The sequence below is a fragment of the Notechis scutatus genome, chromosome 5 (genome assembly GCF_049901735.1).
Source record: "Notechis scutatus isolate UNSWTSFEM ecotype Mainland chromosome 5, rNotScu1.2, whole genome shotgun sequence".
NCBI classification, from domain to species: domain Eukaryota; kingdom Metazoa; phylum Chordata; class Lepidosauria; order Squamata; family Elapidae; genus Notechis; species Notechis scutatus.
The window spans coordinates 36,077,219-36,104,125 of NC_142013.1; the positions used below are offsets into that span (position 1 = coordinate 36,077,219).

The 26,907-nt window shown below is 36.0% G+C and overlaps 1 protein-coding gene across 1 annotated transcript; it reads left to right on the forward strand.

The window, feature by feature from the left end:
- Positions 1–772: 772 nt before the first annotated feature.
- On the forward strand, positions 773–25,084 carry LOC113409739 (suppressor of tumorigenicity 14 protein homolog). Its single transcript, XM_087967527.1, has 15 exons — positions 773–907; positions 3,025–3,092; positions 3,611–3,807; positions 5,465–5,503; positions 8,774–8,990; positions 9,433–9,575; positions 12,219–12,316; positions 14,053–14,165; positions 14,643–14,776; positions 16,138–16,242; positions 18,858–18,977; positions 19,128–19,311; positions 20,296–20,570; positions 21,356–21,492; positions 22,517–25,084. Exons 1-15 carry the CDS (start codon positions 773–775, stop codon positions 22,673–22,675), a joined length of 2,124 nt encoding a protein of 707 aa, XP_087823653.1. The 3' UTR covers positions 22,676–25,084.
- Positions 25,085–26,907: the final 1,823 nt, after the last annotated feature.

Consider the following 26,907-nt stretch of genomic DNA (forward strand, 5'->3'; position numbering starts at 1 on the left):
GCTCATAATTGTCCAAAATTAAGCTATCTATGTATTTGCATTTTTCCAGTAATATAACAATAAATGTAGAATAAAATAAGAAAAAGACAGCATACCTTGCTTTGTTTGAATGACTTTTCTTTCTTTTGTCCTTTCAGCAAAATATTTCTCCTCAGATCCAGGATTCAAAAAATGTTATATACCTAAAACATCTGGGTAGAAATTTGAGTATGCAGTTCTGGAAAAAATGCCTTTTAAACATATTGCCTACAGCTGCCTTGGTTACCATTGTAATTTTTTTGGTTATGTACTATATTTTATGTAAGTGCATGCTTTTCAGTGAAAAATTGAATTGATTTCCAATAATGCATAACATTCTGACCCTTACAACGTCAGAATATTTGTTTTTGCAAGCATCAGAACAATATTATTAACATTTCTCTTATTAGGGAAATCCAGCAGAATCAACACCACTTTCCTTTAATAGTTCCATCTTAACTCCCTATGTTTACATTATTGGGGAGGTAATAGAGTGGCAAGCAGAACAAACAATCTAAATAATTAAATATTGATAATTTGTTATGAATTTCCCACAACTTTTTTGAATCTTTCCAATTTAAACAAAACTAAATATATTTAGAAATCCCACTTGAATACAATGAATGTAAGAAAATATCTTAATCACCTTAATTGCTGCAAAATATTATCCATATTTTAATCTCAAGTACATTCACTGACAATTTTCCTCATTCAGTCTTTTGAACATTTTGATTGTTTACAAGTATGTGATCTTATGGTTTCAGCTCCAGCTTTCTCTTACTTCTATGTTGGTGGAAGTGTGGAAATTCCTAACCTGACTTACACAAATGATCTCATGAATCCCAAGTCTCATGCATTTATATTGCAAGCTGAAGCACTACAGAATTATGTAAGTTTGGTTATGGAATATATATATATATATATTTGTTTTCTGAGGTTATATATATTTAATTTTGTTTTACAGTTCATTTAATAGCTCTATTTTTACTCTATTTATATTTAAAAAAAATTATATATGATAAATCTAAAACATAAGAATACTCGCTTGTTGGAAATTGAAGGCTGTTATTTATGAAACTTTCAGCGTATTATTAAATATAGAGGGAAGACTGCTCCAGACTGCAAATTTTGGGCAAAAAGTGGTTCCTTAGTTCTATTTTTATTAGTGGGCAAGGATGTCACTTTGGTGAGTCTGAAATGGCAACATATTTCTAACTATTACAAGGCTGGTATTGTACAATATAAGCTTATTTTTAAAAAAATCTTTCAATCTGACACCCTTTCAATCTGACATCATTAGGATTGGCAGCTATTCTTCCTCCACTCTTGCTCTCAACACTGGCTCTCCACAGGGCTGTGTGCTGAGTCCCCTTTTGCATTCACTCTACACCTACGACTGCCCACTAACTCTATAATAAAATTTGCAGACGACACCACGTTGGTGGGACTTATATCAGGAAGAGACAAGACGGCCTATAGGTCAGAGGTTCTCAGACTGGTCTTGTGGTGTAAGAGTCATAACCTTGCCCTGAACATCAAAAAGACCAAAGAATTGATTATTGACTTCAGAAGATGCAAAGCAGAGTCTCTCCCACTATATATCAATGGAGACTCTGTGGAAAGAGTTCATAGTTTTAAATTTCTAGGAACTCATATTTCCGACAACGTTACTTGGTCGGTCCACACTATGGCCACTGCAAAGAAAGCCCAACAGCGCTTGCATTTTCTGAGGTTGTTGAAAAAGAGTGGTCTGGGTGAGAAGTTGCTGGTTACTTTTTACTGGTCTCTTGAGAGCATTTTGACATACTGTGTAACGGTGTTGTATGCTGGATGCTCTGCAATGGATAAGAAGACGCTCTAGAGAGTTATAAACACAGCACAAAAAATCATCGGTTGCTCTCTCTCTTCTTTGGAAGAGATTGCAAAGACCAGACTCCTCTGTAGAACACTAAAAATCTCCACAGACCGTTCTCATCCTTGACATTCATATTTTGATTTGTTACCACCAGGGAGGCGTTATAAGTGTCTTAAAATGAGGACTAATAGATTGAGAAGCAGTTTCTTTTCCAAGGCAGTAATTGTCTTGAATCAGTGCATTTGTGATTTAGTCCTATTATTATTCTAATTATTTTAATTTTTAAAAACTCTGTAGTGTGATTGTGATGTGGTGTTTGGGGCACTGTGCTGGAGTAGCTTTCAAATTTCATTGTATTCGTGGAATGCAATGACAATAAAGGTATTCTATTCTATTTCCACAACACTTTCTATTATTTGCTTTCATAGAATAATTCTGGTGAAATGGACTGTAATCTATGTAATTTTAGATATATTTGATATATGTTGTTGTAAGTATCGTACAGTTAATGCAGACCATATTCTACAAAGTAACTTCATTCTAATGACAACACTCTCTGAATTAAAATAAATCACAATTGTAATTCCTTCTTTATAAAAACTTTTATTCATAGTTTACCTATTTATGGAGTCTTGTATTATGATTTTATTTTTACAATAAACACACTCACATACACACAAACACACTCATTTTAATTTCTTCTTCAGTATAATAATACTGGCTTTCTTGCTCTTTCTCCCAATTTAATTTTATTAGTGAGATCAATATATTTTTCTGGCCCTTTGTTAACAGAAAAAGGTTTGAAAGCACAAAGCACCTTTCTGTTAAGTTTGCATTTCCCAGATGAATTGGTTGTGAGCCTCAAAGCTGTTTTGTACGTGGATAACACAGGATCCCTTTGAAAGAATCAGTAGCTGAAATTTATACTGATTGTTTTATTTGGTTATGTCTACTTGGTAAAGAAACAGCTTTATGTCACCTTATAAAAGATATCACTTTAATAGAAATTTATGTTGAATCATTTGTGATCCCGTGTCTAATCTACTATGTTTGGGGCTGGAAATAAACAATAAAAATGATAGAGTTATACAGGACTTAATAAATTTTCCCCTTGTTCTTTATATTTAGCTTTCTAATTGTTTAACTGTCAGTTTGCAGAAATATACGGGTCTTCTGCTATAGGCAATTATTACTTGAAATCTGTTATTGCTGCATTCAGGTAAGTCATGCTTAAATTATGTAACTTTATAAATATAATATACATATAATATTTTATAAATAAATTATTGTCAGCCATGTCTGCTTATTTTCTACTCATGTTCTCAGGGAAGGAATCATGTTCAATAGAGTAGATACTATCAGAAGGGATTTAATTCTGATTAGACTTTGCCAAAATTTATGATTAGTAGGATATCTTTAAATATACAAATTTTTAAGATTAAGTAAAGAAAATGCTACATTGACAAAAATGATAAATATTAAAATACTGCAAAGACTTATAATCATGATGTATGTTGAAAATTCCATATTCTATTATGGTAATAAGTCGAGCATTATCTGTATGCTTATATTTATATTTATTTCTGCCTAATATGAATACTTGTTGACATATTCTTCTATGAGGTCATTTAGGAACCAATTGCAGTCCTCTGATCTCTACCAAAGGGCACAGATGTATGTTCAAACAAAATCTGATTGTATATTTGAAACAAAGTTTATTTTTTTATCTTCTTCCAGTGATGGAAAAAGTGGTGCTCGAGCATATTACTGGAGCACATTTTGGGCCCCCACAAATATTGTTCTTCCTATCAAAAACCTATTCTCAGCATATCGGAAGCAAATCAATTTTAAAAGAATACCTGCAATAGCTAATAACACCGCTGAAACATTTCCTTTAGAAGAAGACTTTGATATAATTACCATGGAGCTTTTTGGTAAGGTGATGCTTTATATATACCGTATATACTCGAGTATAAGCCGAGTTTTCAGCCCATTTTTGTGCTGAAAAAACCCCCTCGGCTTATACCGAGATCAATTCCCTCTGAAAAAAATGGTGTGGAGCTCCGGAGCTGGGCAGGCGCTTCCCTGCTTCCGTGTTTCCTTTGCAACTTTTAAGCATGGGGGTAATAGGAAGCAGAAAAGTTCTTGCATGAGGATATATTGTTTTTTCTTTTTAACTGTTTTTAGGGGGAAAGACCCACCGCCATGTGAGAATGCTCAGACACGAAATCTATCCGCCCGAAAATAAGTGTGTGTGTGTGTGGGGGAATTTTAACAGAGGGAAGATGTAGGGAGAAGGCAAAAGCGACGGAAGATCCTTCAGGGGAAACTGGGGGAGACTCACCCTTGGTCCAGATGAGCCCCCTTCCCCACCCCTAAGGAAGCAGAGGCAGCCAGCAAGGGCAGGCAAGCCCCACTTCACAGACTCCGTCCGTCCTCGCTCCCACCCAAAGCCACGAAGTCCCCAATCGCGCAGCCCAGAATCGCCCTCCCTCAGGGGGCAGCAACGCGCCCGGTTTTCCCGAGACAAGAAGCTCCGCTGTGCAATGAAAGCGCCCTGGCTCTATGCTCGCGGGCTCAGAAAACAACACGAGCCGAGGTGGCTTTGGCTCCGCGGCTCTCCAACATCGTCGCCGCCCTGTTCTATGTGCCGGGCCTGGCAAGTCCGAGCAGCCAGTGCGTGGAGCAAGGCGGCGCCGGAGATCGTTACTGCCTCTTTCGCAGCACGGGAGGCCTCCCGGCTGGCCAGCTGCTCTTCTCCTTCTCTGCCTGGGAGGCTTCTTGTGCTGCGAAAGAGGCAGCTAATGAATCCGGCTCCGCTCGGCTTCTCCAACATCCGGCACCGCCCTGTTCTATGTGCCGGGCCCGGCAAGTCCGAGCAGCCAGCGCATGGAGCAGGCGGCGCCGGAGATCGTTGGCTGCCTCTTTCGCAGCATGGGAGGCCTCCCGGCTGGCCAGCTGCTCTCCACCTTCTCTGCCTGTTTGTTCTGTGTGGCCGAGGAGGAGGAGACCGGCTGGCTGGTTGGGGAGGCTTTCTGCGCCGAGGAGGCGGCTGCTGGTCTCCGGCTTTGCTCCGCTTCTCCGATGGTCGGCGCCACCCTGTTCTTTACTTGGGCAGCCGGGCGCCGCAGCGGTGCCCACGGCGGCAACAGGCAGTTCCGCCCGGGCTCCGCTCAGGTGTCCGGCTGGGGCTGTCGGGAGTTGCTGCCGCCGGTGCGGCCCAGTCCCGCGTCGCCTCGGGAAGGGAAAGGCAAAAAGCGCTCTGAGGGGAGGGGAAGAGAGTGACTCCTGCCTCCGCTGTCATCATCTTCTTCTTCTTTTGGGTTAGTGAATCAATTAAACCTTTCATGATAGTGAGATCATTTCCCAAATTAATTATTTTTATTTTTGAAATTTACCAGTAGCTGCTGCATTTCCCACCCTAAGGGTAGAGTCAATAAGTTTTCCCAGTTTTTGTGTAAAATTAGGTGCCTCGGCTTATATTCGGATCGACTTATACTCAGTATATATGGTATTTTTAATAAATTCAGAAATGTTTGGGCCTGCATATATATAATTATTTATTGAAGCATTTATTGTCTTGGGTTTCAGAACCTGATTCTATGGCCTATGACACAACGCTGAAATCAGGTAACGGCTATTCTACCCTGACCCATTGTGTAGCCTTGAGACTTGAAAAAAAGAAGGAAAAATTGTTTTTATCATTGTTTTGAGCTGAATTTGAAGGGTAGAGAATTATTTGCGTTAAAAATTATTGCAAAGAATAGGAACGGCTTAATGATATGTTCATTTGAAAGTGCTTGAATAAGACATATTGTCTGATTTAGTTAGTTTAGGTACCACCTAACTCCAAACAATCTGGATGGCCCAGTTTAATACCAATAAAATGCAATATGAAAAACCAGAAACAAAATAAAGAAGAACAAAATAAACACTAAATCCAAATCAAGAATAAAATGGCAGTGTCAGGGCTCCAACAAATCCACCCATTCAAATCATAAGTCTCTAGCCGCATCTCTCAGAGTAAAAAAAAAATTATTTATTTAGTGTTTACTATTTATTTGATTTGTCAATCGCTTACATAATACAGGTATTAGAATAAATATAGTTTTGAATATATGAAATAGATACATAAGAAAAATAAAAAACAATAGGACAGGGACGGTAGGCATGATTGGTGCACTTATTATTATTATTATTATTATTATTATTATTATTATTATTATTATTATTAGCTTATTATTAGGAGTGGCCATGTTGGCATTAGGTGGGTGCAGCTGACACTAAAATACATCATTCATTTCCCCCTTGGCCCTGGTCTTCTCCCCCCGATGTATATTCTCCAATGGGACACATCCATTGCCAAGAGTCATCAATCATGCTCTCCAGTAATATTCTTGCGCTCCAACAGCTTTGGGCTGCCAAGGTGATTATCTGAGGCATTTAAGGAATGCACTGCTTTCCCCCACTCCCTTTCTGCTGGCAACTAAAAAGACCAAAGGGGTATTTTTTAGTTGACAGGCAGTTTGCTTCAATAGTGGGTTTCATGACACACTTCCTGGATCTTGAAAGATGACACTAATAGAAAGAATCCAGACCATGTTAATCTTACCAGCTGGGCAGATACAGTCTGACTTCTACTTTAAGATAGACCATACTAGGAATTAGTCATGCTTTTATTACAGTAACTGAATCTTGGAATTCTTGCTTCCCCCTCTTTCCCTTTACCTTCATGAAAACTATGGAGATTCTTGTCTGAGATGCTTAGTTGGATTAATGCTAAACTGGACTCAGATTTCTTTTTATCTGACCATGGATCTTCCTCTTGTTCCTCCCTTATGTCCATAAAATCCTGTTTAACATCTACATGAATCTGTTGGAGGAGGTCATCTATTGGTTTAGGATTTTGCATTATCAATATGCAGCAGATACCCAGCTGTACATCTTGACCTTAAACTGAATGATGTTTTCAACATATTGTCCATTATCTGAAAGCTGTAGAACTCTGGATGGTGAAGAACAGGCTCAAGCTCACCTCTGACAAAATCAAGTGGCAGTGAATATAAGGCCACCTGGGCATAGGAATATTCCATTTTTAAACTTGAGTGGGGTTGCACTTCTCTATTCAAGCATGCAACCTTTGGGTCACCTTGGATTCACAGTTCCAGACCAGGTGGCAGCTATAGTTAAGAGTGCCTTTGCACAGCTTCCCCTGGTCCATCAGTTGTACCTGTTCCTTGATGGAAAGGCTCTCCATGCCTCCATGCACCCAAAAAGCCCTTAATGATATAGGGCCAGGTTATTTGAGAAACCACACATTTTGCATTATTACTGCCTGTTGGTTTTATTGGTCCATTTTTTGTTTTGTTGATCAACCAATGTCATCTTTTGATATTCAAGAAGTGTGTTTTCTCTTTCATAGCACCTAACCTCCACTAGGTATCCATTCCCCACCCTGAAGATATTCCTAGACTCTTACAAACTTGGTTCTCTTCCTAAATCTTGGGGTAGATAGTTGGGACCCTTTTATGATATAGAGCCTGTGGTTTGTCCAAATATACATTATCTTTTTCTTATTGTTTTAAATCTTTTTAAAACTTAAGCTGCCCAGCACTCTTCTGGAATCATGCATCTTCAAAATTAATTATAAACAGACATATAGAAAAGGCATGCTTAGCAAAGATGAGTTTTTGATTGGCTCTTTAAGCATTGGAGAAAGGGAATGTGATGTTCAGTATTGCTTGCTCATTTGCTTCAGAACTTGAAACTTCAATTATGCTGTGTTTGATGGCATTTCTGTTCCTTCTGCTGAAAGGAAAACTTGACTTTTAGTCCAGTTTTTATCTGATGGCGCCTCTGAAAAGTGAGGTCAGCAACTGTGGATTGGTTCCCAAAGCTCATATCCCGTTATCTTCATATATGCCATCTGAAGAGAACAAAAAGAGCAGCGTTCTCTGCTTCAACACCCCCGCCCTAGCAATGATAAGACCAGAATTTCCTTCTCACTTGAGAATTGCTGCCATGCCTTGAAGCATGTTGCTAAAAGATTATAGCATGATAGTAGCAAATCTCTTCTAAGTTGTTTTGTTCATCTAGGATTCTGTAATTAATTATATGATATGTGAGAACAGGCATTACTTAATATGACCAGCTGCATGCATCATGACCTTGGTATTTGACTAAAAAACTAGATTGATTGTTCTAAGACGTTTTACTGATAGGGTGCAGTTTTGAGTCAATTTAATTTAATGAAATTCTATTTATCAGAGGCAGCCTTAGAAAAGTGAATCTTGATTGTTCATGCATAAAGATAGCAGGAATGACCTTATCCTTATCCCATTTTTTAAGAGCAAAGGATATTAGAATTTAAAGGATCATCTACCAACAACAAATGATTTACTAATAGCAGTAAATTTAAATTAAAAAAAAATTAACCTCCCAAGCACATCTACAATAGTTACTGTCCAAAGAATTTACTTCTCAACAACAAGATTACTATATTGAATTTGTAGTACAAAAAAGATTGATTCAAGCAGTTTCCACTGAATCAGATGCATTTCACTTAGAGACACCATTGGTTGATAAGTTTAGAATGAGGTTGCATTGTACAGGCTTGTGAAAGATGCTGGGTTCCTTCTAGAATTTCAGGCCTTCCAGTCATAAATCAGATATGTGAAAAAGATCTGTTGTCACAGCTTTTATGTCTCAATCCTATCCCCAAAGGGACAACTTTATAGTACTGCCTCACAGCATACTCAGCCCTGTCTGATGAGATAGACAAAGCTGCCTTTTTAAATGTAAATGCCTGTTCTCTGGGATCTGCACCATGGGGTTGGGATTAATTTCTCTTTCATTTTTCCTAGTTTTCAGCCATTGATTTGTCTTGGTTTTGTCTACCAGCAGCCTTTGACCTTTATGCAAAGCCTGGTAATAATAGGACATTAACTCTGTGGAATCCCAAGAAATCTTTTTATCAATGGAGGCTACGTGTTCCATCTGAATGTGTTGTGAGATTGGTAGTTGTAACTTCATATGATGTGGTTCCTGGGAGTTGTGCAACACATAGGCTATCTGCATATGATTTTCTTCTTCCATTGCAGAACAAGATCATCACCAGGTAGGGAATACATTAAGGAAGATTTTTTTTAAAAAAATAGGCACAATAAAAAGACAAATCCTATGCTTGTGTAACACGCAGCTCAGTGATAGAAAGACCAAGAATCAGACTCTGACAGTGGTTAGTTAAGGAATCGTGCAAGACATTCATAGGTAGCAAAAGATTTTCCCCTAATTTCTAGAATAAGCACTCAACTCGCTATTACATAAACATATGCATATGCTCTTTGAGTTTTTTTGTGGAAGAAAATTGATGAATTATTAAGAATTTACTCAGCTAGCTGGAAATTGTAGGAATTGACATTCAATATATATAGAAGGTGCCTGATTATGATGAACAGCTGAATATTCTATGGGTATATCATTGTACAAAAATCTTTTTTTGATTCTAGCAAATATGTAAAGAATTATATTTTATTACTATGTCCCAATTTGTATTTCAGGTGGTGTGGAATGTCAGGAGCCTGGAAACCTCCAGTTATATGTTTAACTTCATCCAGTAATGTAATGCTGGTCACTTTTTCACTGGATCGACAACATAAGAGTAATATATTGAAAGCATATTTCCAGGCTGTTCCTAAAATTGGTATGTAGTTATGAGAACTTCTATTAATTCTCTCATGTTCATTAACTATTATTGATGTTCCATTCAGAATTGTAAACTACTATGTGTGAAAATCATTTTTGCTTGGTTGATTAAGGACATCTTGAATATGACATTTTGACATATAAGTACTAACAATGCCACTATCCTAGTTGATGATATATGAAGAGCACTATGATGGATTGTAGTCTATAGTTTATTTATTTTTATTTATTTATTTTTGTCAATTGCTTACAAGATAATAGGTATAAGTAAAAACATAGTTATGAATACATGGATACATATAAGAAAAATAAAAGAAGAATAAGAGAAACAATAAGACAGGGATGGTAGGCACGTTGGTGTGCTTATACACGCCCCCTACAGACCTCTTAGGAAAGGGGTGAGGTCAACAGTAGATAGTCTAAGGTTAAAGTTTTTGGGGTTTGGAGAAGAAACCACAGAGTCAGGTAGAGTATTTCAGACATTGACCACTCTGTTGCTGAAGTCGTATTTCCTGCAATCAAGTTTGGTGCGATTAACCCTGAGTTTGTATCTATTGTTTGCTCTTGTGTTGTTATGGTTGAAGTTGAAGTATTCATTGACAGGTAGGACATTGCAATGTATGATTTTATATACTATACTTAGATCGGACCGAAGGCAGCATAGTTCTAGGTTTTCTAGGTCTAGAATTTCAAGTCTGGTGGCATAAGGTATTCTTCAATGAGTAGAGGAATGGAGAACTCTTCTTGTGAAATATTTCTGGACTTTCTCAACTGTGTTAATATCAGATACGTAATGTGGATTCCAGACTGATGAGCTTTATTTGAGTATTGGTCTAGCAAATGTTTTGTATGCTCTAGTTATTAGTGTAATATTACCAGAGAAAAAGCTACGTAAGATTAGGTTAACAACTCTTAATGCCTTTTTGGCTATGTAGTTACAGTGGGCTCTAGCACTTAGATCATTAGAGATGAGTACTCCAAGATCCTTGACAAAGTTTGGATCATCAACAAGGTCTTGACTATTCAGCCTGTATTTTATTTTCTGATTTATTTATTTTTTGCCAATATGTAAGACAGAGCATTTATTTATTGAGATTTGAAGTTGCCATTTGTTTGACCAATAGATTGCATGACATTAAACTTTGGTGAAAAGTATGGCATACTGAGCCAAATATGCCAAAACTGATTGGTAAGGTCCTTAACATTGGCGCAGAATTCTGCACATGGCACAGATACAACTAAGATTTTTAACTTAGTCTACAATTTTTCTGTCTTACTAAAAAGAGTTTTATGAAGATTTCAGTGACTAATACTGTGGTGGTTTCAGTATTTAGTATCTATGGACTTATCTGTTGATCGCCCATGACATATAGAAGATTACAACTTGGAATATAAGAGGAGTAAATGATATAGAACATGCACTAATTAATTAATTAATTAATTAATTGAATGAATGAAAAAGAAATGTGGATCTGTGTAGCCAAAGGAATGTGATGTAATAGAGTTCATGATCATATACAGGGTAGCGTAAGTGTAGGTTTAATTATGAATTAAAGGACATAGAGTGTTTGCCAGAAAATTAAAATTGGTGCTGTATAGACAGGTATTGCAATAGGCATAAAAGCAGGAATCCAAAAATAAATAATAGTTGCATGTTACATTCTATTGAATGATGATAATTGAATAACCAGAGATAAGTTTTGGGAAATATTGGATAATATTCTGAATTAATATGATCCAGGGCAAAAATATTCTAGTTGATAATATTGAGTGAGAATAATTTAATACAATGCCTATTCATGCATATACATGGTAAAGGAATGGATATAAATCTAAAATTATGAGTTATTATTTATATGAGTCAATTGTTTATCATCAGAAACTGAGGAAAAACAGTGAGGGTTACATGAGTCTTGATAGGCAGGATATGTAGAATTTTTGGGTCAGCATCAAGAGTATATCACAGGAGAAAAGGGAACATGGAAGAAAAAGGAAGGAAATGAAGATAATCTGCAATATAGGAATGATAGGAAAAGATACAAATCTTTCTGAAAAAGTATTGCACAATTGATTAATACACAACAAAATACATGGAAAATGAATGAAGTGAAAAATGACCTTGAAAGTGTCTGGAATAGAATGAAAAGGATTGTATGGCATAATGTCACTGGAATGTCTGGAACTGGGCAGTATGAAAAAGGAATACATAGTGGATGATAAAGTAAAAGAAGTTGTGGATGATAGAAAGAAATGTAGGTAAGAAAAAAACCACTTTAAAAATGAAGATGATAGAAAAGGGTGTAGCCAAAATGTAAATGGTTATATTTAAAAGAGAAAGAGAAAATGTGAAGCGATTTTGATCGAGTGTGTGTCAAAATAGTGTGATTAAAATAAAACTAATTAAATTTAGTGGCAGGGAGTGATGGTTGAAACTAAACCTAAAGTGAGGGAATTCTAGAATGAGTGGTTTTTTTTAATTCTCTTAATTTTTTTTGTTTTACAGCTTCTTATATCTTTTATCTGCCTTTTATATTGCAGATAAAAGTTGTTGAAAGATGTTGAATGTTGAAAGATGAGTTTCATCTGCACACTTGGAGCAATGTGCATTAACTGTTGTATTGTTTTTTCCTCCCTCTCTTAGTTTGCGGTGGCTGGTATGTTTCCTGGAATGGCAGTGTAATTTCACCTTATTATCCTAGTTACTATCCACCAAACATTGATTGCCACTGGATTATTAGGGTATGTACTCTTACAGTCAATCATCAATCCATCAAGGGCTATGGGTGGGCACTAAAGAGTCGAGGTAGGGTGATGGAAGCCACAGATGTGAGAGAGTGCTGTGGACCACCATACAATAAAGAGTGTGTCTATGTGAGGGGGTGCTATGGAGTATAAGATCCCTGGGAATGGGTATCCGTGTGAGAAAAAGCAGTGGGAGTGACTTACAGGGGTAACTTCTGACATTTCCTGCTGACTTCCCCATTGACTATGCTTGTGGAAATCAGGCAAGGAAGGTTGCGTATGGCAATCATTTGAATGCAGGGTGATCATGTAAAAGTTGCAACCTTGTGGATCAGTTGTAAGTCCTCCTTGTTTGAAAAGTTGCTGAACAAATGGTCATAACTCAAGGACTACCTATAGCTGATTAGAAGGCAAACTCACAGGGGTGGAATTCAGCCAGTTTGGACCAGTTCAGCGGGAACTGGTTCAGAGGGTGTTAAATTTATATCTGGCTCACCGAACCAGTAGTTGAACCGATCAGCTGGCCCCACCCACTCCTCCCAGGAGTCTCCATGTGACCCATTTTGAATGCAGATAAGTGCAGGGTCCACGCGGAGGCTCTCGAAGGGCAAAAAACAGGTCTCCCAGAAGTTCCAGAAATGGCCTGTTTCCTGCTTCCAAAGGGCTTCTGGAGCCCAGGGGAGGCCATTTTTGCCCTCTCAGAAGCTCAAGGGAAGCTTCTGGAGCCTGGGGAAGGCAAAAAACGGCCCTCCTGGTAGTTCTGGATATCCAGAAATGCCTTGTTTCTGACTTCCTGACAGCCTCCAGAGCCCAGGGGAGGCCATTTTCACCCTCCCAGAGGCGAGGGAAAGTGAAAAACAGCCCTCTCGGAAATTCCAAAAGTCCAGAAACAGACCTGTTTCCAGCTTCTGGGGGGCCTCTGGAGCCCACGAGAGGCCTTTTTCACCCTCCTGGAAGCCCGAGGAAAGCCTCCAAAGCGTGGGGAGAGTGAAAATGAGCCTCCTGGAAGTTCCAGTAGGCCACAACCACTATGGCCATCCCACCCAACAACCGTGCAGAAAACCAATTGCTGGGATTTTTGAATCCCATCCCTGCAAGCTCATACGAGGAAATAAAATTAGTGTTATATATAGGTATTGCAATAGGCATGAAAGCTCATTCCAAGAAAGAAATAAAGACAAAAATAGATGGTATGCCCATCATGATGATTAAACAATAACCATCCATATTGTGGCTTAGTGTTATACAGTTTATGAACCATTTCTTTGCATAAACCTATGTTCTAAATTGAATTGTACTGTGATACAACTTCACAGTACCTGACATGGACTGATGGATAGTCCAAATAACTACTACTCTGTAATATTTGTATTCTTGCTAAGCAGCAAGGAAAATTACTTTAAAATGGTAAATGCTTTTTACAACAAATATTGAGAAAGAATCTCGTGAATGATAACTCTTTTGATGAAAACTGTACGGTTTCTGGAATGCATGAATGGATGGATGAGTAGAGATTACAAATCTATGCTGACAGAAAGAAACATCACGTTTCGTCTTGTATCCCGTAACCAGGCAGTAAGTTCCACTGATGTCAATGGGATTCTTAGTAAACCAGCATAGCATTTGTTTCTCTGCAGTATACATAATACATAATGATATATAAACCTTATAACAAATGTAGTTTTCAAATTTGTGTTTTTAAAATTCTTTTCTTTTTGAAAAAAACACCTTAGGCTCCACTCCCTGGATATAGATTGATGTTAAAAATTATTGTAATACAAATTCAGGAACAATCTCCTGGATCCAAGAAATGTGATAAAGATTGGTTGGCAATTGATGGAGTAAGGTGAGCTACAGCCCTATTGTGAAGCTTTCATTTTATACATTGCTTTTATGCTTTTCATTAAGTATTTAAAAATAAAACAGATAAATAATTGACCACTTCTCTAATTATCTTATTGTGTGGAACCCATAGAATAATAAAGGATATAAACAAACCTAAAAACCAAATATAACAAGAAAAAACACTTTTCTGAATTAAGCTACATTTACAGTTATTAATTCTTTGAAATGATTAAAAATTAGAAATTCCGTTGTCTGCTTTACTTAATTAAATAAAATTATCAGGCAGTGGAAGGATGTACTCAGTAATGCAAAGACGTTCTTACTCCTACTCTGCTTAATGAGTAACTCCTACTAATCACAGACTGTGGTGCTTAACTAGGAAAAAAAACTTTGCTGAGCAACTCATTCAGTGTTCCTTCTACATATCTCAGTGTAGAAAAGATATAAAAGATAAAAGATTTATATATATTCTTTTCAGATATTGCAAAGCTATTGCAGAAGAAAACAGGGTCAAGGAATATGGCTATTCCATTTCTATTAGCTTCCATTCTGATGAACTGGTCACACACAGAGGTTTTTATATAGAATTTAGAGCCTTCAGCCATACCGATCGTAAGTATTACATGCCTGTTATTAACAAAAGGGTGCAACTTTGTGAGATTGTTTAAAGGCTTATTAAGTTTAATTTGTGTATTACTAATTGATATTAATTAATATTAGTTTATATTTAATATGCTTAAAGATTGATCATACAGGTAGTCCTTGACTTACAACCACAATTGAGCCCCCAAATTTGGTTGCTAAGTGAGACATTTGTTAAGTGAGTTTTGCCCCATTTTTATGACTTTTCTTGCCACAGTTTTAATTGAATCAGTGCAATTGTTAAATTAGTACCATGGTTGTTAAGTGAATCTGGCTTCCCCATTGACTTTGTCAGAAGGTTGCAAAAGGTGGCCACATGATTCCAGGACACTGCAATGGTTATAAATATGAGTCAGTTGACAATGTGACCATGGGGATGCTGCAATGGTCATAAATGTGAAAAATGGTCATAAGTCATTTTTTGAATGAATGAATGAAATCTTTATTGACCAAGTGTGAATAGACACACAAGGAATTTGTCTTGGTGCATAGGCTCTCAGTGTACTTAAAAAGAAAAGATGCATTTGTCAAGAATCATGAGATACAACACTTAATGATAGTCATACGGTACAAATAAGCAATCAAATCATACTAGGAAACAGTCCATATAAATCGTGAGGATACAAGCGACAAAGTTACAGTCAGAGATGGGCAATAATGAGTGATGAGAACATTAATAGTAATAGTAGTGCAGACTTTGTAAATAGTTGGACAGTGTTGAGGGAATTGTTTAGCAGAGTGATGGCATTCAGGGAAAAACTATTCTTGTGTCTAGTTGTTCTGGTGTGCAGTGCTCTATAGCGTCGTTTTGAGGGAAGGAGTTGAAACAGTTTATGTCCGGGATGTGAGGGTTCTGTAAATATTTTCACAGCCCACTTTTTGACTCGTACAGTATACAGGTCCTCGATGGAAGGCAGGTTGATAGTAATTGTTTTTCTGCAGTCCTAATTATCCTCTGAAGTCTGTGTCTGTCTTGTTGGGTTGCAGTGCTGTTGTAACTTTAAACGGTCACTAAATGAACTGTTGTAGGTCAAGGACAACCTGTATTGTAACACATATTGTTACTACTCTTATGAAAACTCCTTCTATGCATTCTGTGCTATGCATAAAAGATAAAGAACTTTGAAAAGACAGCGAGAAGCTTCCTTCCATATTCAAAACTTTCTTATTTGGAAAATTTAGAAGGCTTTTCAAAAGAGGGGGGAAATAAAAACATGTCACAGATAAATAAAAAATATATTCTGCACAACAAGCATTAAATGATGATTAGATTGGTCTGTTATACAATGTCTTTCACAACAGCAATAGTCTTAAACATTATGTTCTTTTAGCTTGTCCAAGGCAGTTTAAATGTTCTGACCGATCATGCGTTCCTTTAAATAGTAAATGTGATGGGTGGAATGACTGCACAGATGGAAGTGATGAAATGAATTGTGGTAAGTTATTTGTAAGCTAAATTTAACATTTGAAATAATGCTTGGTATTTGCTGGGTTAGATAATAGTTAGATTCCTATGGTAAATCTCTAAATTTTATTAATACATATAACAAAAATGTTAATCTTTGATTTTGTCAAATATTGACCCTAGCTACACTTGATAACAAAAACTAATTAAAGTTGTTTCTGGCCGGCATTTGAATGAAAGATATCAGGAAGTACAGAAATATTAACTAAACCGGAATGTTCGAACAAACTAACAACTTCCCTGATAAAGTAATGGGAAACCACTTTCATACTTTTATCAACAAAAACAATTTAAAATTCATTACAGGCCAAACTCAGGTTGGAAACTTTACCATTACCTTTCTTGACAAATGTTAGCAATTCTTTATATAACCGAGCTTTGCTTCGTATAAAACGTTTGAAGAAAACAGGCAAAATCAGTGCTACATAAAGTAAAAATATTTAATTAAATATTTTATGAAGTGGGTACCTTTATTAGGCCCCTATTTTGGTATTTTTGTCACAATAAAATGATTTCCCTTGTTACTTCTATTGCATAAACAACTATGATGCTTAAAACGCTTATTAAAATATACAGAACACCTAACTAAGCACCCTTTGCTCTGTATAGGCTAATTTCCTCTGATTATTTTTTCCTTCAACATTCAGGGTATTGAATTCCATGATTGAGCAAATCAGCCTACCCAACCCTAGCAGAATTCTAAGGATGATTTGAGAGGCCATTATCTTAACTTATGATAATACAGGTCGTCCTCGACTTATAACAGTTCATTTAGTGACTGTTTGAAGTTACAACAGGATTGGCAAAAGTGACTTACGACCATTTTTCATACTTGTGACCGTTACAGCATCCTCATGATCATGTGATCAAAATTCAGGTGCTTGGGAACTGACTCATATTTATGACGATTGCAGTGTCCTGGGATCATGTGATCACTTTCTGTGACCTTCTGACAAGCAAAGTCAATGGGGAAGCAACATTTCACTTAACAAATGTGTTACTAACTTAACAACTTCAGTGATTCCCTGAACAACTGTGGCAAGAAAAGTCATAAAATAAGCCAAAGCTCATTTAACAAAGGTTTCATTTAACAACAGAAATGTTGGGCTTAATTGTGGTCGTAAGTTGAGGACTATCTGTAATGAGTTCACATGTCACATAAAAGCCAAAAGTGGACATAAGGCTGAACATAATTCTTTTTTCTTCCAAAAAAGAACTGTGCTTGGTTTTTTCCCCCCCAAATAATTGCCTTTCAGTTTTATTATGAATTATAAATGCATTAAATCTGAACCCAGGTCTTGTCTAATTGTAGATTTACTTTTTTTAATGCCAATTTTTTTCTGGCGTCCAGCATAAACAATATAGGTGTCCTTGTCAAATGACACAACTGGGACTGGCAACTCTATTACTAAGTGACATGGTTGTTTAGCAAGATATCACATAACTACAACTTGTGATTTTACTGATGGCTATTCCATTGATTATTTGTTGGAAGCTGTCATGAAACATGCAAATGACTATTGCTTGACTCCAGGACGATGCAACAGTCATAAATGCAAACTGATTGTGAAATACTTGAATCTTGATCACTTGATTATAGGGATGTTGTGATGGTCATAACTGTGAGGACTGGTCATAAAGCTTCTTTTTTGGCACCACTAAAAAGGGCAATACCTGTAATCAACACAATCCTAGAATTTGCTTGAATGAGCTATGATTACTCAGCTACTTCCTACAGTATCTTTAATCACAAACTTTGATGCAACATCTGGAATATCATACGAAAATTAACCAAAATAGATTTGGGTTATGTGAATATGCTTTCTATAAAAATGCTACAGTTGAATGCTGCAGTTTGACTGTATTAAGACTTCTGTAGATTGCAATACAGTTAAATTATAGTACTGCGAAGTGTAAACCGTGTTCCCAGTCTTGCAAAGAAGATAACAACAATAAGAATGCAGGCCCTGAGAGGGAGGATTTGATAAATAAATAAAACAGGCCCCATAAGTGTTTGCATGCACACACAGAGAAGCCTAAGTGAAGACATGGGATATTTAAGCGCAAAATCAGATCAAGCAATATACTGATAGAATTGGATTCTATGAGGATTGCCTATCCTCACATATACCCAGAGGTGGTATTCAGCAGGTTCTGACCAGTTCTGGAGAACTGGTAGCGGAAATTTTGAGTAGTTTGGAGAATTGGCAAATACCACTTCTGACTTGAGAGTTTATAGTATCCTTCCCCTGCTATGCCCACCAAGCCATGCCCACAGAAACGGTAGTAAAAAAAATTGAATCCCACTACTGCATATACCTAGGGCATACCGTGTTTACCCAACCAGAATGATGACATTATATTGTCATTTTGTAAAATTAAATATGTAACCTATCTGAGAAACTTTAAATTTGGGCCAGTCACCATCTTTCAGCCTATCCTACCTCACAAGTCTGCTGGGTAAATATGTGAGGATAGAATGTTAAATGTACCCTGGAAGAAATGTCAAGCAGAAATCTAAAAAACTGCAAACAAACAAACAAACAAATACTGACCATTTTTTCACCTGTCATTTCATCTTTTCAGCGTATAAAAGATGTCTACCTCATTCATATAAATGTCTAAATGGGAAATGTCCAAAAAAAATAAATCCAGAATGTGATAGTGTAAAAGACTGTGAAGATGGATTTGATGAAATGAATTGTGGTATGTAATTAATGTGTGAATACGTGAAAGGAGCTGTAATCATGACAGAACTCCCCCCATGATTTTTTTGAGGAGATGAAAATCAAAGTCTCTATGTGCTCAGGATTGTACTGCACAATACATAGGAAGTAATCAGCACCTCTCTTTTAGCATGTGGAAGGAGTCAGATAACGAAACTCAGAATTGTTGGTGGTGAAGAATCAAAGCCTGGAAAGTGGCCTTGGCAAGCAAGCTTACAACTGGGAAAATCTGGTCATGTATGTGGTGCCTCTCTAATTTCAAATCGATGGTTGGTATCAGCTGCACATTGCTTTCAGGACCCCGAGTCTATAAGGTATGCATTATGTAATGCAAAGCATATATTACTGACAATAGACATTCAGACTATTGCAGTATGTTTAAGTATCATTTAGCTCAAAGGCATCATATTCATATCTGCCTTTTCCCTTTCTCACTCTTTATTTTAAACAAAAATTAATAGGAGGTTGACATATGGCAGCTCACAACAATAGTAAAATTAAAAATAAGAAAAAATGAGAAAACCCAGAGGCCTAAGCCATCGTCTCCATCTATTCATCTATACAATTCCCAGGTTCCAACCTTATTATCCTATAACATAATGGCAGCCTTAATAGCTTAACAACGACGCTATAGAGCACTGCACACCAGAACAACTAGACACAAGGACAGTTTTTTCCCGAATGCCATCACTCTGCTAAACAAATAATTCCCTCAACACTGTCCAACTATTTACAAAGTTTGCATTACTATTACTATTAATCTTCTCATCACTCCTTATCGTCCATTCCCTCCCACTTGTGACTGTATGACTGTAACTTTGTCACTTGTATCCTTATAGGGTATATTGACTGTTTCCTAGTATGATTTGATTACTTATTGTACCCTATGACTATTATTAAGTGTTGCACCTGATGATTCTTGACTCTTGATGAATGTATCTTTCTATCTATCTATCTATCTATCTATCTATCTATCTATCTATCTATCTATCTATCTATCTATCTATCTATCTGTCTATCTGTCTGTCTGTCTGTCTGTCTGTCTGTCTGTCTGTCTGTCTGTCTGTCTGTCTGTCTATCTATCTATCTATCTATCTATCTATCTATCTATCTATCTATCTATCTATCTATCTATCTATCTATCTATCTATCTTCATGAAAGGCTAAAAGTGTGAAGGCCTGGTAGATCCCAGGAGAAAGTTGTTCCACAGGGCAGGGCTTGCTGCAAAACAAAGGCATGTTTCCTAAATCCCCTGATGACAACATTTACTAGGAGAATTGCAATCTTTGTTTTTCAGATACTCCATAGCATCCAGCTGGACAGCATACATGGGTATAAAAAGCATAAACAAATACAGCAATAATCAAGCAATGATGAGATCAATCAAAAGGATAATAGTACATCCAAATTATGACCAATACATCTCAGATTATGACATTGCGCTCTTGGAAATGGAGGCACCAGTATTTTTCACTGAGCTGGTACAGCCCATATGTTTACTGAGCAGTCCTAGAGTATTTATTTATGGAACTGTCTGCTATGTAACTGGCTGGGGAGCTGTAAAAGAAAATAGTATGTTCATTTCAAATTGCAAATACCCTAATCTGTTGTACATTTTTGTGAATCATAACTGTCAACTACTGTGGAAATCAATTTCAGCTATAATGTTATGGATCTAATTAAACTTAATAGGATTAAGGAAAATCTGTTGCAATTCTGAAAACATATTTTTAGTTGATGGAGATGTTTAATTTCATAAAGTTCTTAGCATTACATTACTTATACCAGTTGGAAGTCATATCTTTCAATTTGAAGAAATGTACAATTTTATTTATATTTCATTTATTTAATGTGCCAATAGCTATGTAAATTACTATAAAGAGATGTAACATATGAGCTAGTAAAATTTCAAAGATATAGGCCAGACCTTGACAGCTTTCATTGCAATTTATGTTACAAAATATGCTTTAATTAAACAAACTGTAATATCATTCCAGGGGAGTGAAGAAAGACCATCAACCACTTTCAAATATATTCTGAATCACAATAACCAGTATCAGTGATCAATTTCCATCTCCCTTTTTAAAAACAATTGGTACAAGTGGCAATCTAACTTTCAAGTGGCAATTCTAGCTTTTGATGTTTTAGAGGAACATCAAAAATGCTTGATGTTCCTTACCTTTTGGAATGGTCCATTTTGGGTTTCACCATTGTTGAAACATTGGGCATACCTTGGATGCTTCTACTCTCTTTCAACAGATGGGTTTACTCTCTGGTAAATTTATACTAGCTATCACTTGCAAATGTGAGGATGGCATTGCAAATGTTATACTTACACAATGTTTCTATCAATTTAGGTCAGCTTACAAAAACACTACAGGAAGCCAAAGTGAAAATCATTAACCAAAGTGTTTGCAACAAACTTTATGATTATCTAATTACATCTCAAATGCTATGTGCTGGGAACTTAAATGGTGGTATTGATGCATGTCAGGTAAAGCAAACAACAAAACTGTAAAAAGAAAACATGATTTATATGACTGCTTTTTAAATGAAATGATCAAAGAATACTTTTCATATATCTGTTTTGTAAGGAGAGGAAGACAACATAAGTCCTGTGACTTGTCTATTAGTAATATTTGTCTAAAAGAGTATTAGTAGAAGTTAAAATGTGATGAATAAGTTCAGTAATATTATGCTAATAAATATACAAAATAATGGTTTCCTAATTTCAAAAAATTAGGAAAAATGCATACAGTTGCCATCTAAATATAAGATGTTGATCATTATTTATAGAAATAAATGAAATATTATACATTAGAAAGATAGCTTTTGCAATTTCAGTTTGTGTGAAAAAGAGTAGAGTAAGTCATCAGGATCAATAGTTTTCTTGTGTTCCAGACAGATTATATTTGAAATATTGGGTCAATTCTGAGCACTTTTTGAGATCATCAGTGAGAAATTGGACTGCATGTGGAAAACAGCAAAGATTATGAAAAACTAGAAACCAAATTAGATGAGAAATGGCTGTAAGATCTGTGTTTATTAATTTTGACTGAGAGATGAAAAGGTGAAAAGAGATGGTCTTCAAAGATCTGAAAAGCAATTGTACCCAAAAATGAACTTTATTTATTTATTTATATATTTGTTTGTTTGTTTGTTTGTTTGTTACTTTCTGTTGTTTCAAAAGCCAGTAGTGGTTTTTCTTTTCATCCAGAGCTAATAGATGAAAATAGAAAATAAAAGGAATTTTAGGCCAAACTTTAGAAACATAGCAAATTTGTAATGCTGACAGCACTTTACTATAATAAACTGCCTGTTGAACAGGCTATTCTGTGCTAGACTTATCTGTAAGAATGCCATAGGATATCTTTCATTGTTTGGGAAGTTGTATGAGGTAATCTTCAGTAGAATTTCCCATTCTGTTAGTCAGTAATACAAAATTAAATGCCATTATTTTTAGAATGTAATGAAACTATTTTTTTTTCTAATAGCAAGACTTCCACTTTTCCTTTTAGGGTGATTCTGGAGGACCATTAGCCTGTTTAGGAAAAGGAAACAGATGGTACCTTACAGGCATTGTCAGCTGGGGTGAAGGATGTGCTCGAAGGAACCGCCCTGGAGTTTATACTAAAGTCACATCATTTTATGAATGGATCCGTCAATACATAAACTAACACATGACTTAAAAGAAAGCTCAAAGCATTCATACGTCCTTCAATTACTATGTACAAAACAAACTGTATAAAACAATTTTAAAAAGCAATTTGGAAGTTTTTGTTTAATTTTTAAAATTTTTTTTAACCTTTTTGCACTAAATAATTATTAAATTAAGCATGAGTGATTTTCACTATATGGGTGTTCATGGTATTCTATCAGCAAGTATGGAAAAGGGGAGTAAGATTTTGTTTAATATGTCTTGATTTGATTCGTCGTCTTATTTTAATCTATTTTCATTTTGTTTTTGCTATTTTCTCCTAAGATGCATATCAGTAGTCAATTTTTCAGATGTATATGGAACTTTGCAATTATGCTATAAACAAAGATCAATTTCTTTGGCACAGATGTTGGATACTGCTGACATCTCAGCATTCAGCCAGAGTTCCTTTTAGATTTAGTTGGCTTGAACCTTGTTTTCTTTAATTCCCTGGTAGATTTTTCTTGCTATTTCTCCTCTATTCCGCATTGCATGTTGTTAATATGTGAATGTTAACTGTAACAAAATAATGAATTGGACAGAAATCCCCAAAATTGGAGCAATAGCTCAAGTGCATACCCATGAACCTACAGGTAGTCCTTGATTAATTTAATGACAGTTCAAAGTTACGATGGCCTAGAAAAAGTGACTTATGATCCATCATCAAAGTTATGACAATCACACCACCTGCAGTCATGTGATCACAATTTGGGCACTTGACAACCGGTATGTATTTACATCAGTCGCAGCATGTTGTAGTCATGTGATCACAATTTGTAACCTTTGCATCAACAAGAAAAGACAATTGAAGAAGTCGGATTCATGTAACAATCATGTGATTTGCTAGCAACTGCACTAAAAATAGTAAGAAAATTGGGTCTGGTTAAGTGAATATTCATTTAATTACTGCATCATTTAGTGACTGAAATTACAGTCCTGTTTATGATTATAAGTTGAGGACTACCTGTATACATGAATTGTTCCTTATATTTTTTATATATAAAAACATTGTTAAAGACGATTCTGATGAGTGAATCAACTCACTTTTTTTTTCTGAGGCAGTTCATATGATATGGCTGCGGTTCTGATAAGTATCATATGTCAATGACCAATAAACAGAAGAATGTGTGACACTGGTGAATTATACTGATTTTCAGGAGGAAGAGAGTGCATTCAGAGGAGTAAGAGACAGCCCAATTCAGATAGTATATATGAGAAAGAGGTACTTTCCTGAAAGTTCTTTTGAGTATAGACTTGTGTAGATAGAACAGTGGTTTACTATAACAAGATTCTGTCTATAAGTGTAGAACAATAAACATCTACTTAGAAAAATCACCACATGTCTTTCCTGTTTTGGGAGGGGTGAGGCTGAGGGACTATATGTCAGGCATATAACCACATATATGCAGAAACTCAGGAAGTCTGATTACAGATGACACTACTTAGGAATTCGTAAATAAATTGCTTTGAGTGCTATAATCACAAATAGACAGGATATAAATCCCAAAACCATTTTTCAGGTCTACAAAATGTCAGAAACAAGTTGGTTTGTTAATGAATCACAGAAAAGTAATATGTTGATAAGAATTCCAAGACAGTTCCTCTGAATCATCTGTATAGCCTTAGCATTTTAATTTTAGGCAGGCAGACAGGCAGGCATGTGTAGCAATTGTTATTTTAATATATAATATAATACATTATATATTTTGCTAATATAAGCTATATTAGCAAAATTATATTAAAAATAATAAAAGGAATAATGAACCAGTGGCTAGATTGAGAGTCTATTTATTTATATCATACATCAAGTAAGACTTACCATAATGTTAGAATTGTTCTGTTAACTACTGCAAAGCTTTGTTCTTTTATTATTATCATCTTCTTAGCTGTTAAATGCAACTAACACCATTTAATGAATTCTTAGTTTCATACAGACCCAGAGAAATTCAGATGCTATTAATTCATACTTTTGTCTTAATTAAACTTCCAACTACATTTCCATATATGTATGTATCAAGAGCTGCAGTTCTATTTGCAGGAATATTTTGCGAAAGTAACTCTCATGGACTCATGTTTAGTTGGTTAGACTGCTGAAATGTGCTATCTTCAAAGGCATCCCAGAACTTACAGTTGGGATAAAATGCAGTTGCCTGCATGCCAACTGGCATAACATGCCAGGAACAGATAACAATTGTGCTGCACGCCATATACTTGTCTGTTTCTGAATATAATCTGAAATGTTTGGTTGATTAGGTGCCAAAATGTTTAGAGGGCCACCTTTTGAAAACCACAATCAGCATTCCTCTCTCTCTCTCTGCCCCTCCCTCCCTCCCTCCCTCCCTCTCTCTCCCCTCTCTCCCTCCTCTCTTTATTAGGGAACAGTATTTCCTTAGTGGTTGGACTTGCCCTGACTTAAAAAACCATTCAATCAATAAGAGAGAGAGAGAGAGAGAGAGAGAGAGAGAGAGAGAGAGAGACTAACCCACTTATATCAGTTAATATCCCAACCCCCAACCTGGAAATAATAGCTTGGTCTTGACAGTTTTCAATTTGCTTCATGAAAGGAAAGAAAGAAAAGAAATACAATATTTCATAATGTTGTCAATCCAAGCTTAGGATCTTTTATCTCTTTTTGTGTAAATTGCTGATGGTAGAAACTGAGCAATTCTGCTACAAATGGGAAGGTTTCAATTTGTGAGAACAACATCTCCTTAATTATAAATGTATTTATTGTTATGAAGCAGTAACAGTATGCTTGCATGTAAATTGACATAGAAAAGGCAATAGGAAAATATAGAGTCCCTTTGTGTAATAAGATGGTTGGTATTTAAATTTAATTTTAAAAAATGGAAAAATACACTCAGAAAGATCTTAAATATTCTGACCATAAAGACAACACCTGTCAGGGAATTTGTCCTACTGCATCTCCTATTTAAGTACTGCTGATAAGGCTGTACAATATGCTGAACAAGTAAGGTTGAATAACTGCCTTGAGTATAATGGTTTCCAAGCTGGAACTCAGACGGGAAAGTAGACCACAGATTTGACAAATTTTATATTTTTCTCTCTATAAACCTATGAACCTAGAGACAACAGAAAGATGATAGAAAGGCTGCAATAACACAGGTCTGCTGAGATATTTTTCTTTACAGCTTAATGAAAAGCCATCAAAGAGAAATGATAGGGCTAATGAACCAGGGGAAAACAAAAACTGAAGGTAAAAGGAGGCATAGCAAATACAGAATCACATTTCCAGTGAATCATACCTGTTTCCATGCAGATTAAAGCATTCAAAATACAACTTGAAATGAGGAAGAATGGTTATAAAACTTAAATGTCCAAGAAGTTTGAATCAAATAGGCCCAAGTCTACACAGAGTACATTATTTGGGATAAAGTTTTAGCTTTAAAAGTCTTTGCGGCGGTAGCTATTCATTTCCTCAATTTAGATTTTTTTTAATTGCCTAGCACTATTAGCTTTGACAGAAATGGTTCTAATTTGTTCCCATGGAACTCTGGAGCCTTGTAAAATTAAGCCAACATATTTAATAGATGGTATTATTCAATTTTATTTTTTCCAAATTTTGCCACTGATGTTTGTAACAACTAGATCTTTCCATGAAACCCATAATTTTGTTCTGATTGATTGTAAATCCAAAGAATTTAAGAGAACTTTCATCCAAGTAATTTGTCCATAGGATTTTAGCCAAACTCATGCATGGCTTTCCAAGCAAGCACCATTGAGTTTAAGAAACTGTGTCACATAAATGCATAAATGGAAATCAGTTAATAAAAGTTGGTGTAGAATTTCATATCCTCGTTCGGGGAAAAAGAACCCATTAAATTGCTGAGTTTGTTCTGACTGAATGGTGGGGAATAGGAGAGCCAACTACGAATGCTAATGACCAGGTGACTGCAAAGAATATAATTTTTTTCCATTCCTTACCATTCAGTCAGGACTGAGTAAACTCTTTTTTGATGAGAAGCCAAACATTTTCAAGGGAAAAAATCAGGAAACTTTTGGGGAAAAAAAACTTTGGACTTGAGTTTGTCTACTTTTAAGCTGCAGTCTATAGATCCTTGCTTCTAAGTTTTTATTTCTAATATTAAAATTATTCCTTTTCAGTGCTTTTGTTTTAGTCTAGCAAAGGCATAACCTTTTCGTTTGTCATTCCACTGAAGACTGAGTTGTTTGGATTAAAGTACCTGCTGT

Bases quoted from the DNA above. Each gene is read 5' to 3' on its own strand.
- LOC113409739 (XM_087967527.1), top strand. From the start codon at position 773: ATGGTTTCAGCTCCAGCTTTCTCTTACTTCTATGTTGGTGGAAGTGTG. The intron at 12,317-14,052 runs GTATGTACTCTT...AAAACACCTTAG, and splicing joins ATTGCCACTGGATTATTAGG to GCTCCACTCCCTGGATATAG. The intron at 19,312-20,295 runs GTATGCATTATG...TTTGTTTTTCAG, and splicing joins CAGGACCCCGAGTCTATAAG to ATACTCCATAGCATCCAGCT.